At 34.4% G+C, this 16,921-nt stretch overlaps 1 protein-coding gene across 1 annotated transcript in view; it reads right to left on the minus strand.

Annotated features, from left to right (window-relative positions):
• The window catches only part of MICU3 (mitochondrial calcium uptake 3), a 97,434-nt gene that overhangs the window by 24,168 nt on the left and 56,345 nt on the right, over positions 1 to 16,921 (minus strand). The window contains exons 6-9 of the mRNA XM_007459911.1: positions 15,141 to 15,188; positions 11,909 to 11,991; positions 8,895 to 8,966; positions 5,687 to 5,725 (exon numbers count right to left, since the gene is read on the minus strand). Of these exons, the coding sequence (XP_007459973.1) occupies positions 5,687 to 5,725; positions 8,895 to 8,966; positions 11,909 to 11,991; positions 15,141 to 15,188 (242 nt within the window). The remainder of the gene's footprint in view (positions 1 to 5,686; positions 5,726 to 8,894; positions 8,967 to 11,908; positions 11,992 to 15,140; positions 15,189 to 16,921) is intronic.

The following is a 16,921-nucleotide window of genomic DNA, read 5'->3' on the forward strand; positions in this document are numbered from 1 at the left end:
TGAAAGCGGTAAAAAGGTACGAACTACCAGTTATAAGATAGGTAAGTCTTGGGGATGTAATGTAAAGCATGGTGACTACAGTTAATAATACTGTGCTGTATGCTAGGAGTTGCTAAGAAAATAGGTCTTAAAGTTTTCATCACAAGAAAAAAAAACTGTAACTATGTGAGGGGATGGATGTCAACTCAACTTATTCTGGTATTTTGTGGTAAGTACATGTATCAAATTATGTTGTACACCATAAGCTGATACCATGTTATATGTCAATTATATCTCAATAAACTGGAAAAAAATAAAGGGGAAAAAAGAGATTTCCAGAGAGAGGGTTTTTAAAAAAATTTATTAGAAGATCATCACTTGAGGATATACGTTGTGAGTATAAGATTATGAGACTTAGGAAGGGGTGAGATTAAAGAGGGAAATACTGAGTAAAGAATAGCAAATATATAAGTAATTCGAAACAAACATGAATCATACATATTTTAGAAGTCTAACTTGTGGGATTAAAAAAAGACAAGCGCAAACATTGTTCAATTTTAAGTACCCATGCCAGGAGAGGAAAGAACGGTATTAAAGAACTTTTAAACTCTATTTTTGAGAAAGAGAATAAAGATATGGCCTAGTCTAAGACTTTATTATTTTAAATATTCTTATTAAAATTTCAAAAATAACTACAAAAAGAAAAGAAATATAGTGAATGTCTTCTAAACTCAAAATAAACCCAGGTAATGCCAGGGTTACCTCTTTTACCAGGTAACCCGGGTAAAAGAAAGTAAGAAAAGAGAAAAAAAACAGTAAATAGAATGGCTAAAATAAATCCAAATAAGTAATCACAGTAATGTAAATTGACTGAATTTTCCAATTAAAAAGCATATATTATCAATCCAGATAAAAAGGAACTGATAAAATACACAAAATATACTTTTAAAAAAGACACATCCAAAATATAAGGAAAATGAGAGGTTGTAAATGATAAACCAGGCTTCTAGTAATGACAGACTAGAAAAAACAGTGCCAATTTTCTCATTGAGAATAACTGAAAAGTACTGGACAAAATATAATATAGATGTATCTTAAAGCATCTTAAAGACATTATTTGCCTTTTGTACTGTGTTGACTGGTACAAAAGCAATGGTGGGTAAAATTGCTGAAGCCTTAGTACAATGACAGCACCAAAGACCAAAGTCATTACATTCTTCAGAAGTTGTCACATTCTTCAGTCATATACTCATATTAAAAAAAAAAGTTTCACTTAAGAATGTACTTGCTGAAGAATAAAACTCATAATGGTGTTAATTTAATCTTTGAGCACACATCTTTTTAACATTCGGTGTGAAGGGAAGCATGCGTAAAGCACTTCTGTCTAATGAAGTACTATGGGTGCCTTGAGAAAAAACATCTATGCGGTGGTTTGTGTTGCCAGGTAGACTAGCCACTTTTTCATGAACCATCACTTTTACTTGAAAGAACAATGGATACACAAACTATGGTTATTTAGACTTTGGTATGTGGCAGGCATCTTTTTGGAAGATGAACCAAGTGAGCCTGTTGCTTCAAGGGAAACAACTGATAGTATTTGTTGCCAAAACAATATACTGCAACAGATTGAATACAGAAGCATCTATGAGAAACCAGCGGTCTTCTACTAAGTCAGACATTAAAGAGATTTGCAAAGAATGTAAAATACCACTTGCCTCACAATATTTTTGACATTATTTTTCATAAAAAATGTTTATGGTAACATGAGAGTTTTAAAAATTATTTTTAAATGTATTAATATTTATAATTTTCTCAGTGTTAGTTTTTATATGGCAAAAATAGATGAATATAACCAACATAAACAAAAGCTCTTTTGGATTCTCAATAATCTTCAACAATGTAAAGGGGTCCCGAGACCAAAACGTTTTGAGCACTGCTGCTCATAGCAATGAAAGTGAATGAACTAGGACCAGATAAAATAACGCAGATGAAGCTGCCAATCATGATGCTGAGTGAAAGAAGCAACACACAGAAAAACTCATTTAATATGATCCCATTTATATGAAGATCAAAAACGAGCAAAACTAAACTATATTGTTTAGGATACATAAGTAGGTCATAAAACCTCAAAGCAAAGCAAAGAAATAATTGACATAGAAAAGTCTTGATTGTGGTTATCTTTTGAAGGAGAAGAAGGGATTATGATTGGAGACATATGAAGGGGCTTCTTGGGGTACAGCAAAGGCAATGTTTTATTTCTTGATCTATATTATATAGTAGTTAAACTTTTATTGTTTTTTGTTTTGTTTTATATTTACGTTCTATCAGCAGTATATTTCTGAACTAAAACACATATTTAAAAACTCAGGGAGGGGCTTCCCTGGTGGCGCAGTGTTTGGGAGTCCGCCTGCCAGTGCAGGGGACACAGGTTCGAGCCCTGGTCCGGGAGGATCCCACATGCTGCGGAGCAACTAAGCCCGTGCGCCACAACTACGGAGCCTGCGCTCTGGAGCCCGTGAGCCACAGCTGCTGAGCCCACGTGCCACAAGTACTGAAGGCTGCACACCTAGGGCCCGTGCTCTGCAACAGGAGAAGCCACCACAATGGGAAGCCCATGCACTGCAACGAGGAGTGGTCCCCACTCGCTGCAACTAGAGAAAGCCCGGGCACAGCAATGAAGACCCAATGCAGCCAAAAAAAAAAAAAAAAATCAGGGAAAGCTTCATTATCACTAGAGGTAAAAATAGACAATAAAAAACACAAAATGGAAAATAACATGTTAATAAAAATAAACATAGTATATTTATTTTGACAATAAAATAGATTTTTAACACAAACACATTTCTAGAGATCTAGGGATAGTATATAATCAAAGATTTAACTTGCTAAGACGAGTTAAGTAATCTATATTCTTATACAGGCAATAAGATGGCTTTGAAATATATAAAATAAACAAAACCAGAAGTATAAGTAGAAATTAACAAGTCTATCATTGTAATGTGTAATTTAACACATTATTTGACAGAACAGCAGAAAAAAACATTAGTAATGATAGAGATTTAAAACACATAATTAATACGTTTGGTCATATATATATTACAACCCTGTACCTGAAATTGAAGAATACACATTCTTTTCAAACACAGATCATTTATGAATATTGACATTGTTTTAGTCCATAAAACAAGTTCAACCCATGTCAAAAATTATATAAAAATTACCATATTTTTTGACTACAATGAAATTTGGGTAATAAAGATAATCTTTAAAAAATCTGTAAAATATAAGGTATGTCAAAGTCAAATATACTTGACTTTTGCATTATTTATTCTTTTGAATGTTTTATATTTCTTTTCATTACTGTAGTAAGATAATCAAGAGCTGACTATATGAGAAATATGAAAAGAATCAGGGTTGTTTGGAAGAGAAAAGGCTGTAAGGTAACTATCTTCCAGGATACAAAAAAGTATGTTCAATCCTACACTGTAGCAAGGAATAATTTGACAGAATACAGGCAGAACCTACTGTAAGGATGATTAACTTTTGGAACAGGTTACTACAGAGGCCACAGAATCTCTGTCTCTATAGTAAAATCCAGAGGCCCTGCCTTTCCTGAAGGAACTTCTTCCTAAAGATAGAATCTTGGGTTATATTCAGCTCCACGAACTACACTCAAATTACATCCTTTATCACTCCAGTTGATCTACAATTCTGGAAACTAGCAGAAAATTGCCAGTTAATTCATAACGTTATATTAATATATTTGTGAAAACATATATCAACGATATTTCATATAAATGTTCAGGCTGTCTGATTTTTTTTTAATTTTAAATAAATCTTCCTTGTTTGCTTGCATTTTTTTTGAAAATAATCATTCCTTTCTGAGCAAAACTTTTCCTATTATATGAAAAAAAGTCAGTTTATATAGCCAACTAAACTAAGGGAGTTGAAACATCATGTAATACATTTAAGACTGGGGATAAAAAAATGACATCGAGTTATATCACTTTAAAATATGTATTTTACATTCTTAGATGAAAAACAAAGATGCCTTCAGTAAAATAAAAAAAAATATATATATATACACTGTCACAACAAAACATAAATTACCTTCCTATTACATAAGCAAGCATAATATAAATGAAATATGTAATTTAAATCTGGTTCTCAGTATTATTCTCTTAATGTCTAAGTGACTACAATTTGCGTATGTAGCTTAAACTAGAGCTATATTAGTACCTATTTCCTTTTATCAATATTACTCTGAAATGTATTTTTTAAAAAACCATTTCTCACCTGTATGAAATTTATGAGTTTAAAAGAAAAATATAAATTGCCACAGTTGGAAAAATGGTTCATGCAATGACATATTAGGTTAGAAAAATAAATTAAAAAGTCATAATTATTATTAACATTTATTAAGTTTCACAGGGCATATGGCATTAGAATCTATGAGATTTTCATCTTACACATTCTTATATATTTTTGGAAAAATTAACAGAGGAATCTTTTAAAATTTTTAAGAAAATGGTAGACTTTATTTCATGGAAAACAGTAGTGAATTTTGCAGAAAAAATTTAAAGTATCTCGTAAGGGATCAAAACAATTAGTCAGTCATAAGGTTCCCATGGACTTGGCTTGTTTTCCAACCCATTCTAGGTCCATTCCTTGTGACTTAGACAAGATATCTTAGGTTTACCTTATGCTGAATCAGCCTTCAGTGTATACTTAAATCTAGAACAGAATTAGTTTTTATAGTTTGGAATTTTTATTAAATATACAATACAGGAGGCAACACAACTAGAGTTTACACTATAACTGGAACACTTTCAGCAGGACAATTCTGAGTCAGTCACGCTGAATTCAAGAGCTTCTCTTAGGTGGAATTTGTATAATTTGAGGGATCCTTCTAAGTGACTTAAGGATCCTTGGGGAAATCAAATGGACTGTGCATGCTTACATTCAAAAGGGGCCATGGCCTACTCTTAGTTGTGTAGTAGCTAGGCTAACCAACAAGCTCTGACTTTCCAGGAGAAAGGAAAGACGGAAAGCGTAGTGTAAGAAGAGTTTAGTTGGAAGATCACCTGCATGAACTCCCAACTTTTTCAGGAAAAGATGAGTCTGAAGATCATAATCCTTTTTGAGAAGTAACATGTGATAGAGTGATATATCAAACATATCAAGTGTCGTCTTGTACCAGACTTTTGTATAGACCATAGGCAGAGGGCAGGCATCAAAGGTTTTAGAAAAAAATTTGGGAGAAATACGGAAAACTAAGAAAAGTTTATCCATTAATATCTTCCTTATTAGAATTAAGACTGTATATCAGATGGACAGATCCAGTTCTTAAAGTACCTGTGTCCTGCAAGAGCATAGCCTGAGAATCTGCTCCATAAATTGTATTTAACTCTTCAAATACCACTGAAAAATATAAAATTTCAATTATTCTACCAGAGTTTTTGGTTGTTTCACTCACCTTTCCCTTATTTTAATCTAAAGCTAAAGATATATAATTGCTCTGTTAGTTTTAGTCTTCTCATAAATCTAGGAAGGAAATAAAAATTTTTGGCCTGGTTGCACATTATTATATTCGATAAATTCCTAAACATGCTCAATAACAGATCTGGCTTTATACAGAATAATAGCATTATCAAGTAAAACAGGTGAGGACTATTTACATAAAGAACATTTAAAGTATTGTACATACACTATTAGTAGGAGAATGGTATCCATAAAGTTGAAGACGCTGACATAGAGCACAAAGGGCCAAATGAAGTGTCACATTTCAGAATGAACCCAAGTATAGCAAAAGAAAAAAAGAAAAAGATGACAAAATAATTAGGAAGGGCAAATCATTATGCTACATTCTATATAGAGCATAAACACAGTACAAGTGGGATAAATGTTAAAGATGAGTAGCAAAGTTTTTTAAATCTCATATAATTAAACATTAAATGAACTTGTGCTCATTTCAACCACTTTCATTTTAACTTTTTGATAGAACTACTGCTTTGAGTAAAACATGTTCCTCCAAAGTATGCAGTTTTATTGAGACATGCTTCAGCGATTCCACGTGGGACAAGGGGGAAATCTAGATGCAGCAGCATGGTGGTGGGAATGGTATGAGACCTACAGTGGCATCTTGTTCTGCTCCTGTTTAGTGCCATGACCTCAGGCAAGTTAACAAACCTCTCTAAGATGGTTTTCTCATCTGTAAAAAGGTATGATACTTACCTCAGAGAAGTGTAATGAGGACTAAATGAGAGTAACATTTATAATGGATATAGTACAGAGCTTAGCACATAATAAGTGTCCCAAGAAATTTTATGCTCACTTCCCTCTGTCTTTCTGAAGCATAGTTAATTTTGGTATGTAAATATTTTACAATTTAGTCTTGCTAAAATTTTGATTTGGGTATGTAATATTCAGTTTAAAGTAGCTGTATCGTTCTACTAATTAAAAGAGAATTTCGTGTCTCACAATTAGCTAATCTTTTTGAGTATTCATTATATTCCATACACTGTTAAATGGCTACATGTTTTAGCTCATTTAACCCCCATAACAATCACATGTGCTTATTACTCCTATTCTCGTACAAATGAAGAAACTGCGGCACAGAGAAATTTAAGGACCTGGTTCAAGGTCCCCCAGGTAATGAATGGCAGAGCTAATAGTCAAACCCTGAAAACCTGGCTCCTGAGCCTGTGCTACACTGTCTCCCTAATGTAATCTATATATTTTCACTATAAGCTAAATTTCAATTGCTTCAAGACTCAAAAATCTCATCAGTTCAGATATGCATTATTTAAAATGTGACAACTATTAACAATAAGTTACCACTAATTATTGTTATTGTTAAACACAGTAACAAATATTTGGAGGGAGCTGTATTGTCCTAGAGTGTTGTTTAGTTCAGAGGTTGTACTAAAGATTATTTCTGAATTGTTTTAAGAAATAGTTCTGAGAGCTGAATTCTGTAAATGAGATTTCAGGAGCCACTAATTGTAAGCTATGTAAGATAAACACCTCTGAGGTACCCATGGAGATCAGTGCCTTTAGCAAGCATTCCTTTACACATAAATAAGTTATATACTACTTATAAGTTATTTTTATCTGTTCTTTATATCAAGTCTCCTTCCTCATATATTTGCTACAGAATGCTTCATTGATCTACCTATATTCATGTAAACTAATACAATTTAGGGTATGCTGATATAATTTAGATTTCATAATTCAGATAGACTTTCCCTAAGTAATCCAACTTAATGAAGTTTTACTATATCACTATTATTTGCATTAAATCATCAGTATTAAATTTACCTTACCTGGGCTGCAATGATGCTTTTGTGCTGACACTGTAGCTTTTCCCAATGTGGGTTGTCTGTTATTATTATTCCCTTTCCTCTCTCCCTTTGTTACTCGACTTAGGTATTTTAGTAAATGTTAATGATTAGAATAGGATTGTAACTTTACTGGAAGATCCATTAAGTCCTTTCTGGAATTAGTATAAATAAACAGTTAAATTTGTATCCATTGAAATACTATCTACTTTATCACTGAGGTTTACCAAGAGATTCATTAACATAATTCAACCTCCTTAACGATATTTTATTAACAACTTGCCTATCCAGTCAATTGGGGGTAATCCATCAAAATTAAAATAATTGTTTACTCTTTTAGTATACTATCTATAGACAGTGTCTTCTATTGATATAAGTGTCTTCCATAATTAGTCTACTGGGGGTGATTCAACAAATACTGATAAATATATCATAGTCAAATATCCTAAGAAATAATATATATTCATAATCCTGATAATCTGCTTTTATTAGTATAAATACATACTTCGAAAATCTACTGGGACTAATATGACACCCATCTGCTACAGATAACCCATGTTTAAAAAAACCTAATACATATCCTTATAACAATGAGAATAATAAAAAATGTTGCAGTTCTTTGAAGTTCATTATTTGAATTCCAGATAGACCAATTAAACTATTTCACAGGGCCATGAAATTGCAAATTAAGCAATTATCATTTACATGCCAACAAAATTCACCATGTTTCTGCTATCTAAGTACCAGAGGAAGAAATATGATACAGTGGGTAAAAGGGCAGGTTTTGGAGCTGGCCAGCCATGGCTTCAAATCTTGATTTTGCCATTTAATAGCTATGGAATTTTGGACAAGATACTTAACCTTTCCAACTGTCAGTTTTCTCATCTATAATTACAGATAATAAGGGAACTGATGGGTAGAGTAAATGAGAAAACGCATGCAAAGCACCTAGTATAGTGTCTGATACTAAGGTCTCAGTATCTGCGTGTTATTTTTATTATGTGAACGTGGGTTGTTGTCAGGCTGAAATACTTGGGACAAGCAAAAAAGAAAACTAGTAGGAAAATGGAGGGAAATGTTGCTTAACTCTACCTTCAGAATAAGATGAAAATATTACTCTTACCAGAAGAAGAATCTATAATATATATTTCTATGAATGCAAAAAAACCTACTATTTCCTTGTTTTTGCTTCAACATTCATATTGTTATAGCACCACTAAATTTACTCACAGGTATAATTAAATCTTTGCAATTCACCTTTAAATTTTTACATGCATAATGATCTGTATTAATCTATTATATGATATACCCTTCAAATCTCATGGATAACAACAATACAGATGAAAATGATTTAATGAATGTGATTATGGATACAGATGTTTAATATCAATACTTGATATAAGTATTGATATCAAAGCATATAAATACTGAAGCAATTTTTCTACATAAGAACTGTAGAAAGTTTTCAAGAAAGGGACAGGTCCAAAGTTACAGGCTTTAATTATTGTTTCTCAACATGAATAAAATAATTCTTGCCTAGAAAACCCCCCTGAAACTACTATAAATTATTCTTACCAGCATTGCACGCTTTTCTTCATCTCCTTTAGTTTCTCTCTTTTCATTTTTTTTCCTGAATATTTCTTGAAGCTGAAAAAAGAAAACAATCAAAAACCAAATATCCAACAAGAGTTTCTGGGTACCTACCTAACACCCTGTGCTAGGTATATTATATTCTAAAAAGAAAGAAAATAGTTAGCTTCATATACCAAGATCATTAAAACTAGTATAAATATATTTTCTGATATCAATGTGTTTCCTGAGAAAAAGGCAACCCAGTACCAAAGGATCTATTAAATAGTTTTACTTTATCTCTAAGACAAAGATGTGGAGCCTGTGGCATATACATAAAAAGAGATGAAGCCTACTGAGGGATAAAGGACACTGGACCAGAACTCACAGGTCTGGGCTTGAGCCCATCTTCTGTCATACACTAATTTTATAATGGGGGACAGGTCATTCAACCCTCGCTGGGCTCCAATTTGCTCCTATATGAAATGCAGGTGGGCTAGACGACCTCTAACGTCTCTTTCAGGTAACTGGGCATTGTGGTAGGAACATGGGCTCTCCATGTATAAGCCCTTGAGCAAGTTAGTCTAATTATTTAAGGCTTGTTTTCCATATCAGGAACATGAAGATAATATCTTACAGAATCTCTTAGGGCAGCATTTTTTTTCCAGCTTTACTGAGGTATAATCGATATAGGTCTTATAAAAATAATGTTGTACAGAGTAAATATTACAAGTAATTACTTAGCACATTGCCTGTCACACAGTAACTTCTCTTGCACCATTATACAAGGCATTATTTCCTCTTTAAAATCCTATTTTACAAGTGGAAGCCTAATCCTGTCTCTATGTCAGTTTTCTGACAAGGTCATTGCTCTTGTCTGTGTAATTTGAACAGCTATCTCAACTCTTTACTTCATTTTGTATGGCTATAGTTGAAAGTCAAAATGTGTTACCTCCCAAGATATGAAATGACAATTAAAATATACAGTACAAAATGTAAATGATTTTATTAACACATAAATTTATTTCCACACTTTTTCTTAGTGAAAAGAGTTTTTATTTTTTGCAAGGTTATTAATAATCACTTCATAAATAGGCAGGAGGACCGCAGATTTTAGACCTCTACATATAACTTTGCCCAACTCCACCTCTACTTCCAAACTCTTTGCTGTTTACAAACAAACAACAAACAAAAAACTATTAGTACACAGCCACTGCAGAGGAGACCACCGCTTTAAAGCAAGGGCAACTTTTGTAAGAGTGTACAGTGGAAATAAATAGAAATTCTGCATGAATGTTTTTACCTCCCATCTCCACAAACAGACAAGATTCCGAAAGACAGGCAACTTCCAATGAACTGAGTTCCAAAAGTTAATCTTTAAGAAAGTGGGGTGGAACTTGGCACTGCTGTCATAGAAAGTTTATTGAAAATTATTTAGATTGCTAGGCCCATTGTGAAAGTCCTAAAATACAGTTGTACACTATCATGACAGAACTATAGTAAACTAAGCCTGTCCATTTTAGGGTGTTTCGTGCATCTCTCAATCTACTGCAATGAAGCTGAAACCTCTCGCCTCCCCCGTATCCTGAAAAGCACTGCAGTGAGGGACCCTTCACGGTTCCAGCTCCAGTGACCTGCTCAGGCACTGTACTCAGGCAAGGGCCACATGGGTATTAGATTAAGCCTTTTGATAGATCGCAATAATTAGTTAGCTTGCTTCCTTTTTAATGGCTAACTAGCTTTTGATGAGGATTTCTCTCTCTTCTCTTTCCTACCATGGAAAAGAATGACTGCATAGTTTCTCTTCTATGCTCCAGACTCTGAAGAAAATACTAAGCTATTTAAGAGGTTTTCCAAGGGATTTTTATTGGCTCGATACAGAGGAAAAATAGAAAATTAAATGGCTATTTATGTTATTTTTCCCTTCTCTTTTCACTAGGAGAGGTAAATATTGAGTTAAACATAAATGCTAAGGGTAGAGGTTGTTACTGGAAGGAGTAAACTAATGTTAATCTCTGTTTTGGAGAAAAACAGAATAGGCATTTGGCCACAGAAGTAGATAAAGGACACAGGGGTAAAAAGCAATGGAAAAATTCTGGAAGGAGTGGGTGGTAAGATGAGAGAGCAGCTGATGATGCTGCCAGACCAGCACCAACACAGCACCAGTCGGGTGAGAAAGGCTGAAGGACAAATACCAAGAACACTCTTACCCTCCACTGGAGATCAGCCCCTGGTCAAAGACAGGAGAAGGGAGTAGGAAATTGGGCTAAGACTGGAATACAAGGCAGCAATGAGTGGAAGAGAAAAGGAAAAAGAAAAATCGTAAATCCTTTAATGAGAAGGAAGGGGAGTTCCTGTGGCAAAGAGCTGTCTGTAATTGGGTGGCTGATATGATAGAGACTGAGCATGCATAACACCTCAGGATTGCTTGTCACCCACCCAGTGGAAAACATCTGACACATTTCAAACTTCCAGAAGATGTGTAAACAACTATAAGCATCTTTATACACTGAATATAATTTATTTTTTTATAGTGTAAAAATCATTCAAAATAGGGACTTCCCTGGTGGTCCAGTGGTAAAGAATCCACCTTGCAATGCAGGCGATGTGGGTTCGATCCCTGGTGGAGGAACTAAGATCCCACATGCCGCAGGGCAACTAAGCCCGTGCACCACAACTACTGAGCTCGGAGGTCTCAACTCAAGAGCCCGCATGCCACAAAGTACAGAGCCCACGTGCTCTGGAGCCCGTGACACAATTAGCAAAGAGAAAACCCACAGGCCACAACTAGAGAGAAGCCTGCGCGCCACAACGAAATATCCTGCGTGCAGTAACAAAGACCCAACACAGCCAAAAAACAAAATCATTCAAAATAAAGTACATGAGTATATACTTTATTAAAGTGAAAGCATAAAATTTTCACTCTTTTTTCTACAACGGTATTCTAAATAATGCAAAACATAAAAATATAAGTAAGCAATTTTTAATTATTGATAAAATGTAGCTTGTAATATACATACCACCAAAAACTCCTTTTTATCTACCATCTCATTGCCATCGGTGTCAAACATGTTGAAAGCGATTCTAAAACCTGCATGTGGCTCTGTCAGAAAAGAACAGGAAAAGTATTTGTGAAATGAAAAAATGTTTTTAAAGTAAAAAAATCCACATTAGTTGTAAACAATTATTCACATTCTATACAGAAATACTTTCTTTAACCAAGAAATTAAAAGCAACATGTTATTATTTAAATATAATAAAAGCTACATGTAAGTATATATATTTCTGCTTCATAAATTAGCACACTTAGTAACACAACTGATAATACACTTTAAATCTACTTGTGTGATACCTGTTGCATAGCACTGACAGTAAAATTTGACTACCTTCCTTCCAAAGATAAATATTTCTTTCTTATCCAAAGTCTGTCAGCTTGTTTAAAAGGAAAATATCAGCTCATCACATTTGAAGTATTTTTAATATGTCAGCTACTTAGCACAGAAGGAAAAATAAGAATATGACCCAATGGATCAGTCTAAAATCTTGGGAAAATTATAATGGAAATAACCTGTGAAAAAATGTCAAGCATGAGAGATAACATATTTGGGTTTGAACTTCTAGAGGCTTCAAATACAGAAATATAAGGAGAGCTTGAATACTTAATTCTCCCCAAATACAAGGAACAACTCCTTTTCTGAGAAAATCAGACTTTCACACATTACGAACTGCCTTAATTGTATGAACCCTATAATGAGATTCAATCCTTCTTTTTTCACTTCTAAAGCATAAAGAAGAAAACCTGGACAGAAGAAAACTTGAACGTATCCTTCAAAGAGGAGCTCAGTGTACATGCCTTTTGCAAAACATCTGACCTTCTCTTTTAAGATGACTGGCAAAAAGTTTAAAAAGGACCTCTCACAGATACCCTTGCCACTACCTGTTGTGAAACCGTGAACCCGGCAAAAACAAAGCACACAGCTCTACTTTCTTAACCGGTAATAGCTGTCTCTGAAAATAATGGAAACGAAAGCCAGTCTTTTATGGAAGTTCATTGTTTTGCATGTATTTTAGGAATCTAGACTTATTTTCATTATCATTCGCTTGAGAAGGAAATAAAAAGTTACACCATCTCTGATAACCAAGATTTAAGCTTTAAAAATATCTGAAGACACATAGAAAGAAGTCCTCACCAGCATTACTTGGAAGGGAATATTAAGTTAAAGTAATAAAAAGTAAAGGGGAGAAAACTATGGACAGGTAACACAGATTATCTAGCCCACTTCCTGCCAGCCCTGTTTTCACATTTTTCTTGGTTCTAATCTAAACTATACCCATAACTTTTCCATCCAAACTCTTAGTAGTTTCTAAGATGGGTCCTGAACTCCAAATGAAGATTCACAGCATCCAAAGATCCTACCCTTTCTGTAGTAAGCAAAAACCACTATCTGTGTTTTTTCCAACATGCTTAAACCAACCCTGTCCCAGCTCAACAAGTGGCTTTCCTCACCAGTTTTGTTTTACTCGGACCCATCACTCTGCTGGTCCAGGCACTTATAACTTCTAATTTTGCATCTAAAGTTGTTCTGCTAACAAGATAACTTTAAAACAAATCTCTGAGACACTCCTTGGCACCCACTCCTCTACTTTCCACAGTGGCATTCATCACTGACTGGACTAAAATCATCAGAATGGCTTTCCACTCTGGGACAACCTCAGGCTGTCCTATAACTAACTGCACAATACTTGCTTTTCTTCAGCACCAACATTTTAAATGACTTTGAGCCAGGAGGAAAAAAGCAAGAAAAAAAATATACAATTTTTGAAATACATATGTGTGCGAGCACACCCACCCCCCCAGATTTCCTGCAACAGAACTCCAACATAACAGCATCCATTACTAAATTCAGAAATAACACAGTGGCTGTGAATTTTCTAATTACAGAAGTATAGGAATTTTAAGATTGGTTTCTAATGACACAATTATATTGATGTTTTTGTTTCCATACATCTCCATAAATCCCCACAATTGGAAATTCCACTAGCCACATTCTTTTATTTCACTCCTTTCTTCATTCATTTGCCAATTATTTTCTGAGAGGCTACCATGTGAAAAGATAAAACCTTTGGCATCGTGGACCTTGCATTCAACTGTGGGGAGAGAGACAAAAACATGTAAACCAGTAAACAAACACTTTCAAATACTTTAAGTACTATGAAGAAAATAAAACACTGTAAAGGGGTAAAAGAGGAGAGATGGAAGAGGGAGTTATTTTAGGGAGGATGGTCAAGTAAGGCTTCTCTAAGTCTTCATATTTCAAAGGAAACCTGAATGATTTTTACTATCCTGAGGATCTTTAGTAAAAGCACTGATGGTAGAGGGAGCAGAAAGTATGAATTCCTGAGGTGAGAATTCAGGGAATAAAAAGGTCAGGTGGCTGGAGCACTGTGAACTATAGCATGTAAGTTCCTCCATTAAATGCAATGAAATTTAACTGAACACCTTAGTAAACCCTTCATATACTTCATAAGAATTGCTGTATATGAGAGGAAGATAATAATAAAGCTGTTGTAGGATGTATGATGGGTCTTCTTATAGACTTACTAGTTAAAGGACTCATTCTTTCACACTAGTCTTGCAGAAAATGTGATTTGAATGAATGAGTGTAGCAGGAAATTTACAAATCACTACACATCCTGACCTTTAGGCTCCCATGTAGATCCAACCACAGGGATTGATATAGGATATTAAGTGTATAATTTATGAGCATTTTATTTACTACACTGTAAGCCATAATAATATTTATGGTTTTGACCCTTGATAGTGCTATGCTTAGCATTTTCCACTGGCATTTAGACATGAATTTTGCAAAACAGCATGGATAGACCTAAACTGATTTTCAATGCAGGGGTCACAGGTTCGAGCCCTGGTCCGCGATGATCCCACATGCCTCAGAGCAACTAAGCCCGTGCACCACAACTACGGAGCCTGCGCTCTAGAGCTCGTGAGCCACAACTACTGAAGCCCATGTGCCTAGAGCTCGTGCTCCGTAACGAGACAAGCCACCGCAATAAGCCCACACACCGCAACAAAGAGTAGCCCCTGCTCGCCACAACTAGAGAAAGCCCGCGTGCAGCAACAAAGACCCAATGCAGCAAAAAATAAATTAATTAATTTTAAAAAAGTTTTATTTCCCAAGATTATGCTTGAGAAAGAAAACTGTATCCAGAAATAGATTTAATGAGTATACTTACTTGTTAAAATACATAAAAGAAAAAGATATTCTGTGTAAGAAATCACACCTAGAAGAAAAATAGTATTAGTTATGCTATATATAAAATGTTACTTTCTCTTCATATTTATCAGGTAAAATATTATTCTTATAATAGCAGTAATATTTATAAAGAACTTAGAGTTTTAAAGAAGATGCTAAATATTGTTTTCAATGAGACTAAACTATTACTACAAAATCAGGGTGAAAGAAACAATAAATAAATTTTACATTGTTTCATATGCCTCTGTAGAAACCCATACAAAAATCACATTAATGCTTCCAGATATACTGGCATAAAAGCAAAATTATCAATAATGTTTACATATAGCTGTAAATTTTAAATGTGTTGCTAGCTTTCAAGGTATGAATCTAACATAAAATAAAAACGTTGGAAATGGTTAACACTGTAAAGTGCTCAATAATTTCTTAGTAACCCTTGAATAAAACATTTAGGTATTCTTGCTTAGAGATTTGACTTCTTATTGCATTCAAAAAACACAACCCTATAGTTATTACTTTTCTGCTTTCAAATTATCACTCATTATTCTTGATAAGCTTCATGCTTCTATTAAATGTAATCTAAGTAGTTTCAATTTTTACAGAAAGCTTACACTTTCTGTATATTGTATCCAGAGTTCTCTATAATCTCATAAACTTTAAAAGGAGTTTGTTTGGACTACATAAAAACATACATTCTGTTACTCAAATTCTTGCTTTTGGATTATAACACCCCAAACTAGAATTAATGGCTTAATTGTTTTTCCAAGTGTATCCTGAGAAAATGAAAATCAGAAATAAGCCAATAACACTTATCCAGATACCAGACAGTCCTCATGTTTGGTAAAAGGGTATAAAAATCCTTAAAATAATCAGATCGTGGACTTTAAAACTCCACTTTACCTGATGTTCTTTGAGGCTACCCTCTTTGTTACAGAACAAAGGAAGAGGAGTCACTGTCAGGCAGTTTGTCAGAAGATGTGAAGGGGCCGAGCTAGGAGGCCCTGAAAGCATTCCCGTCTTTTGTTTATACTAGAATATTGTGACCTATAGACATAGTTCTGGTTGATTGCCATGAATGTTATGGGAGAAAGATTCTGGAATGGTCAACGTATATAAGATACAATACCTAGATTCCATAGGGATCCCTCAAAAAAAAAAAAAAAGATCTGGAAATGGGCTCTGTATCTCCATAACCCCGTCTCACTGACTGTTGTTCCGACTTGGTGGAATGCACAAGAGGTGCTGGTTAATATAAAGAAGTTTAATATCTGCTCTACATCTTTTACTTGATAATCAACTCAAGATTCTCCTCACTGAAGGATTACAAAACAGCAAGAGTCCTGATGATGATTATAATGGTAGGCACCTGTCTGAAGTACTAAGTGGTTTTTGAGGTGGTATAATCCACAGGGAAGAAAAACAAAGTGAGAAACTCATGATATAATTTAATAAAAATGGTCAGGGACATATATACACGACCAAATGTAAAATAGATAGCTAGTGGGAAGCAGCCGCATGGCACAGGGAGATCAGCTCGGTGCTCTGTGACCACCTAGAGGGGTGGGATAGGGAGGGTGAGAGGGAGACACAAGAGGGAGGGGACATGGGGATATATGTATGTGTATAGCTGATTCACTTTGTTATACAGCAGAAACTAACACACCATTGTAAAGCAATCATACTCCAGTAAAGATGTAAAAAAAAAAAAAAGGTCAGGGAGAAGGGAAAATATTACTAAACATGAACTGTAGATTCATAATA

Source organism: Lipotes vexillifer, unplaced genomic scaffold (genome assembly GCF_000442215.2).
Source record: "Lipotes vexillifer unplaced genomic scaffold, Lipotes_vexillifer_v1.1 scaffold614, whole genome shotgun sequence".
Taxonomy (NCBI): domain Eukaryota; kingdom Metazoa; phylum Chordata; class Mammalia; order Artiodactyla; family Lipotidae; genus Lipotes; species Lipotes vexillifer.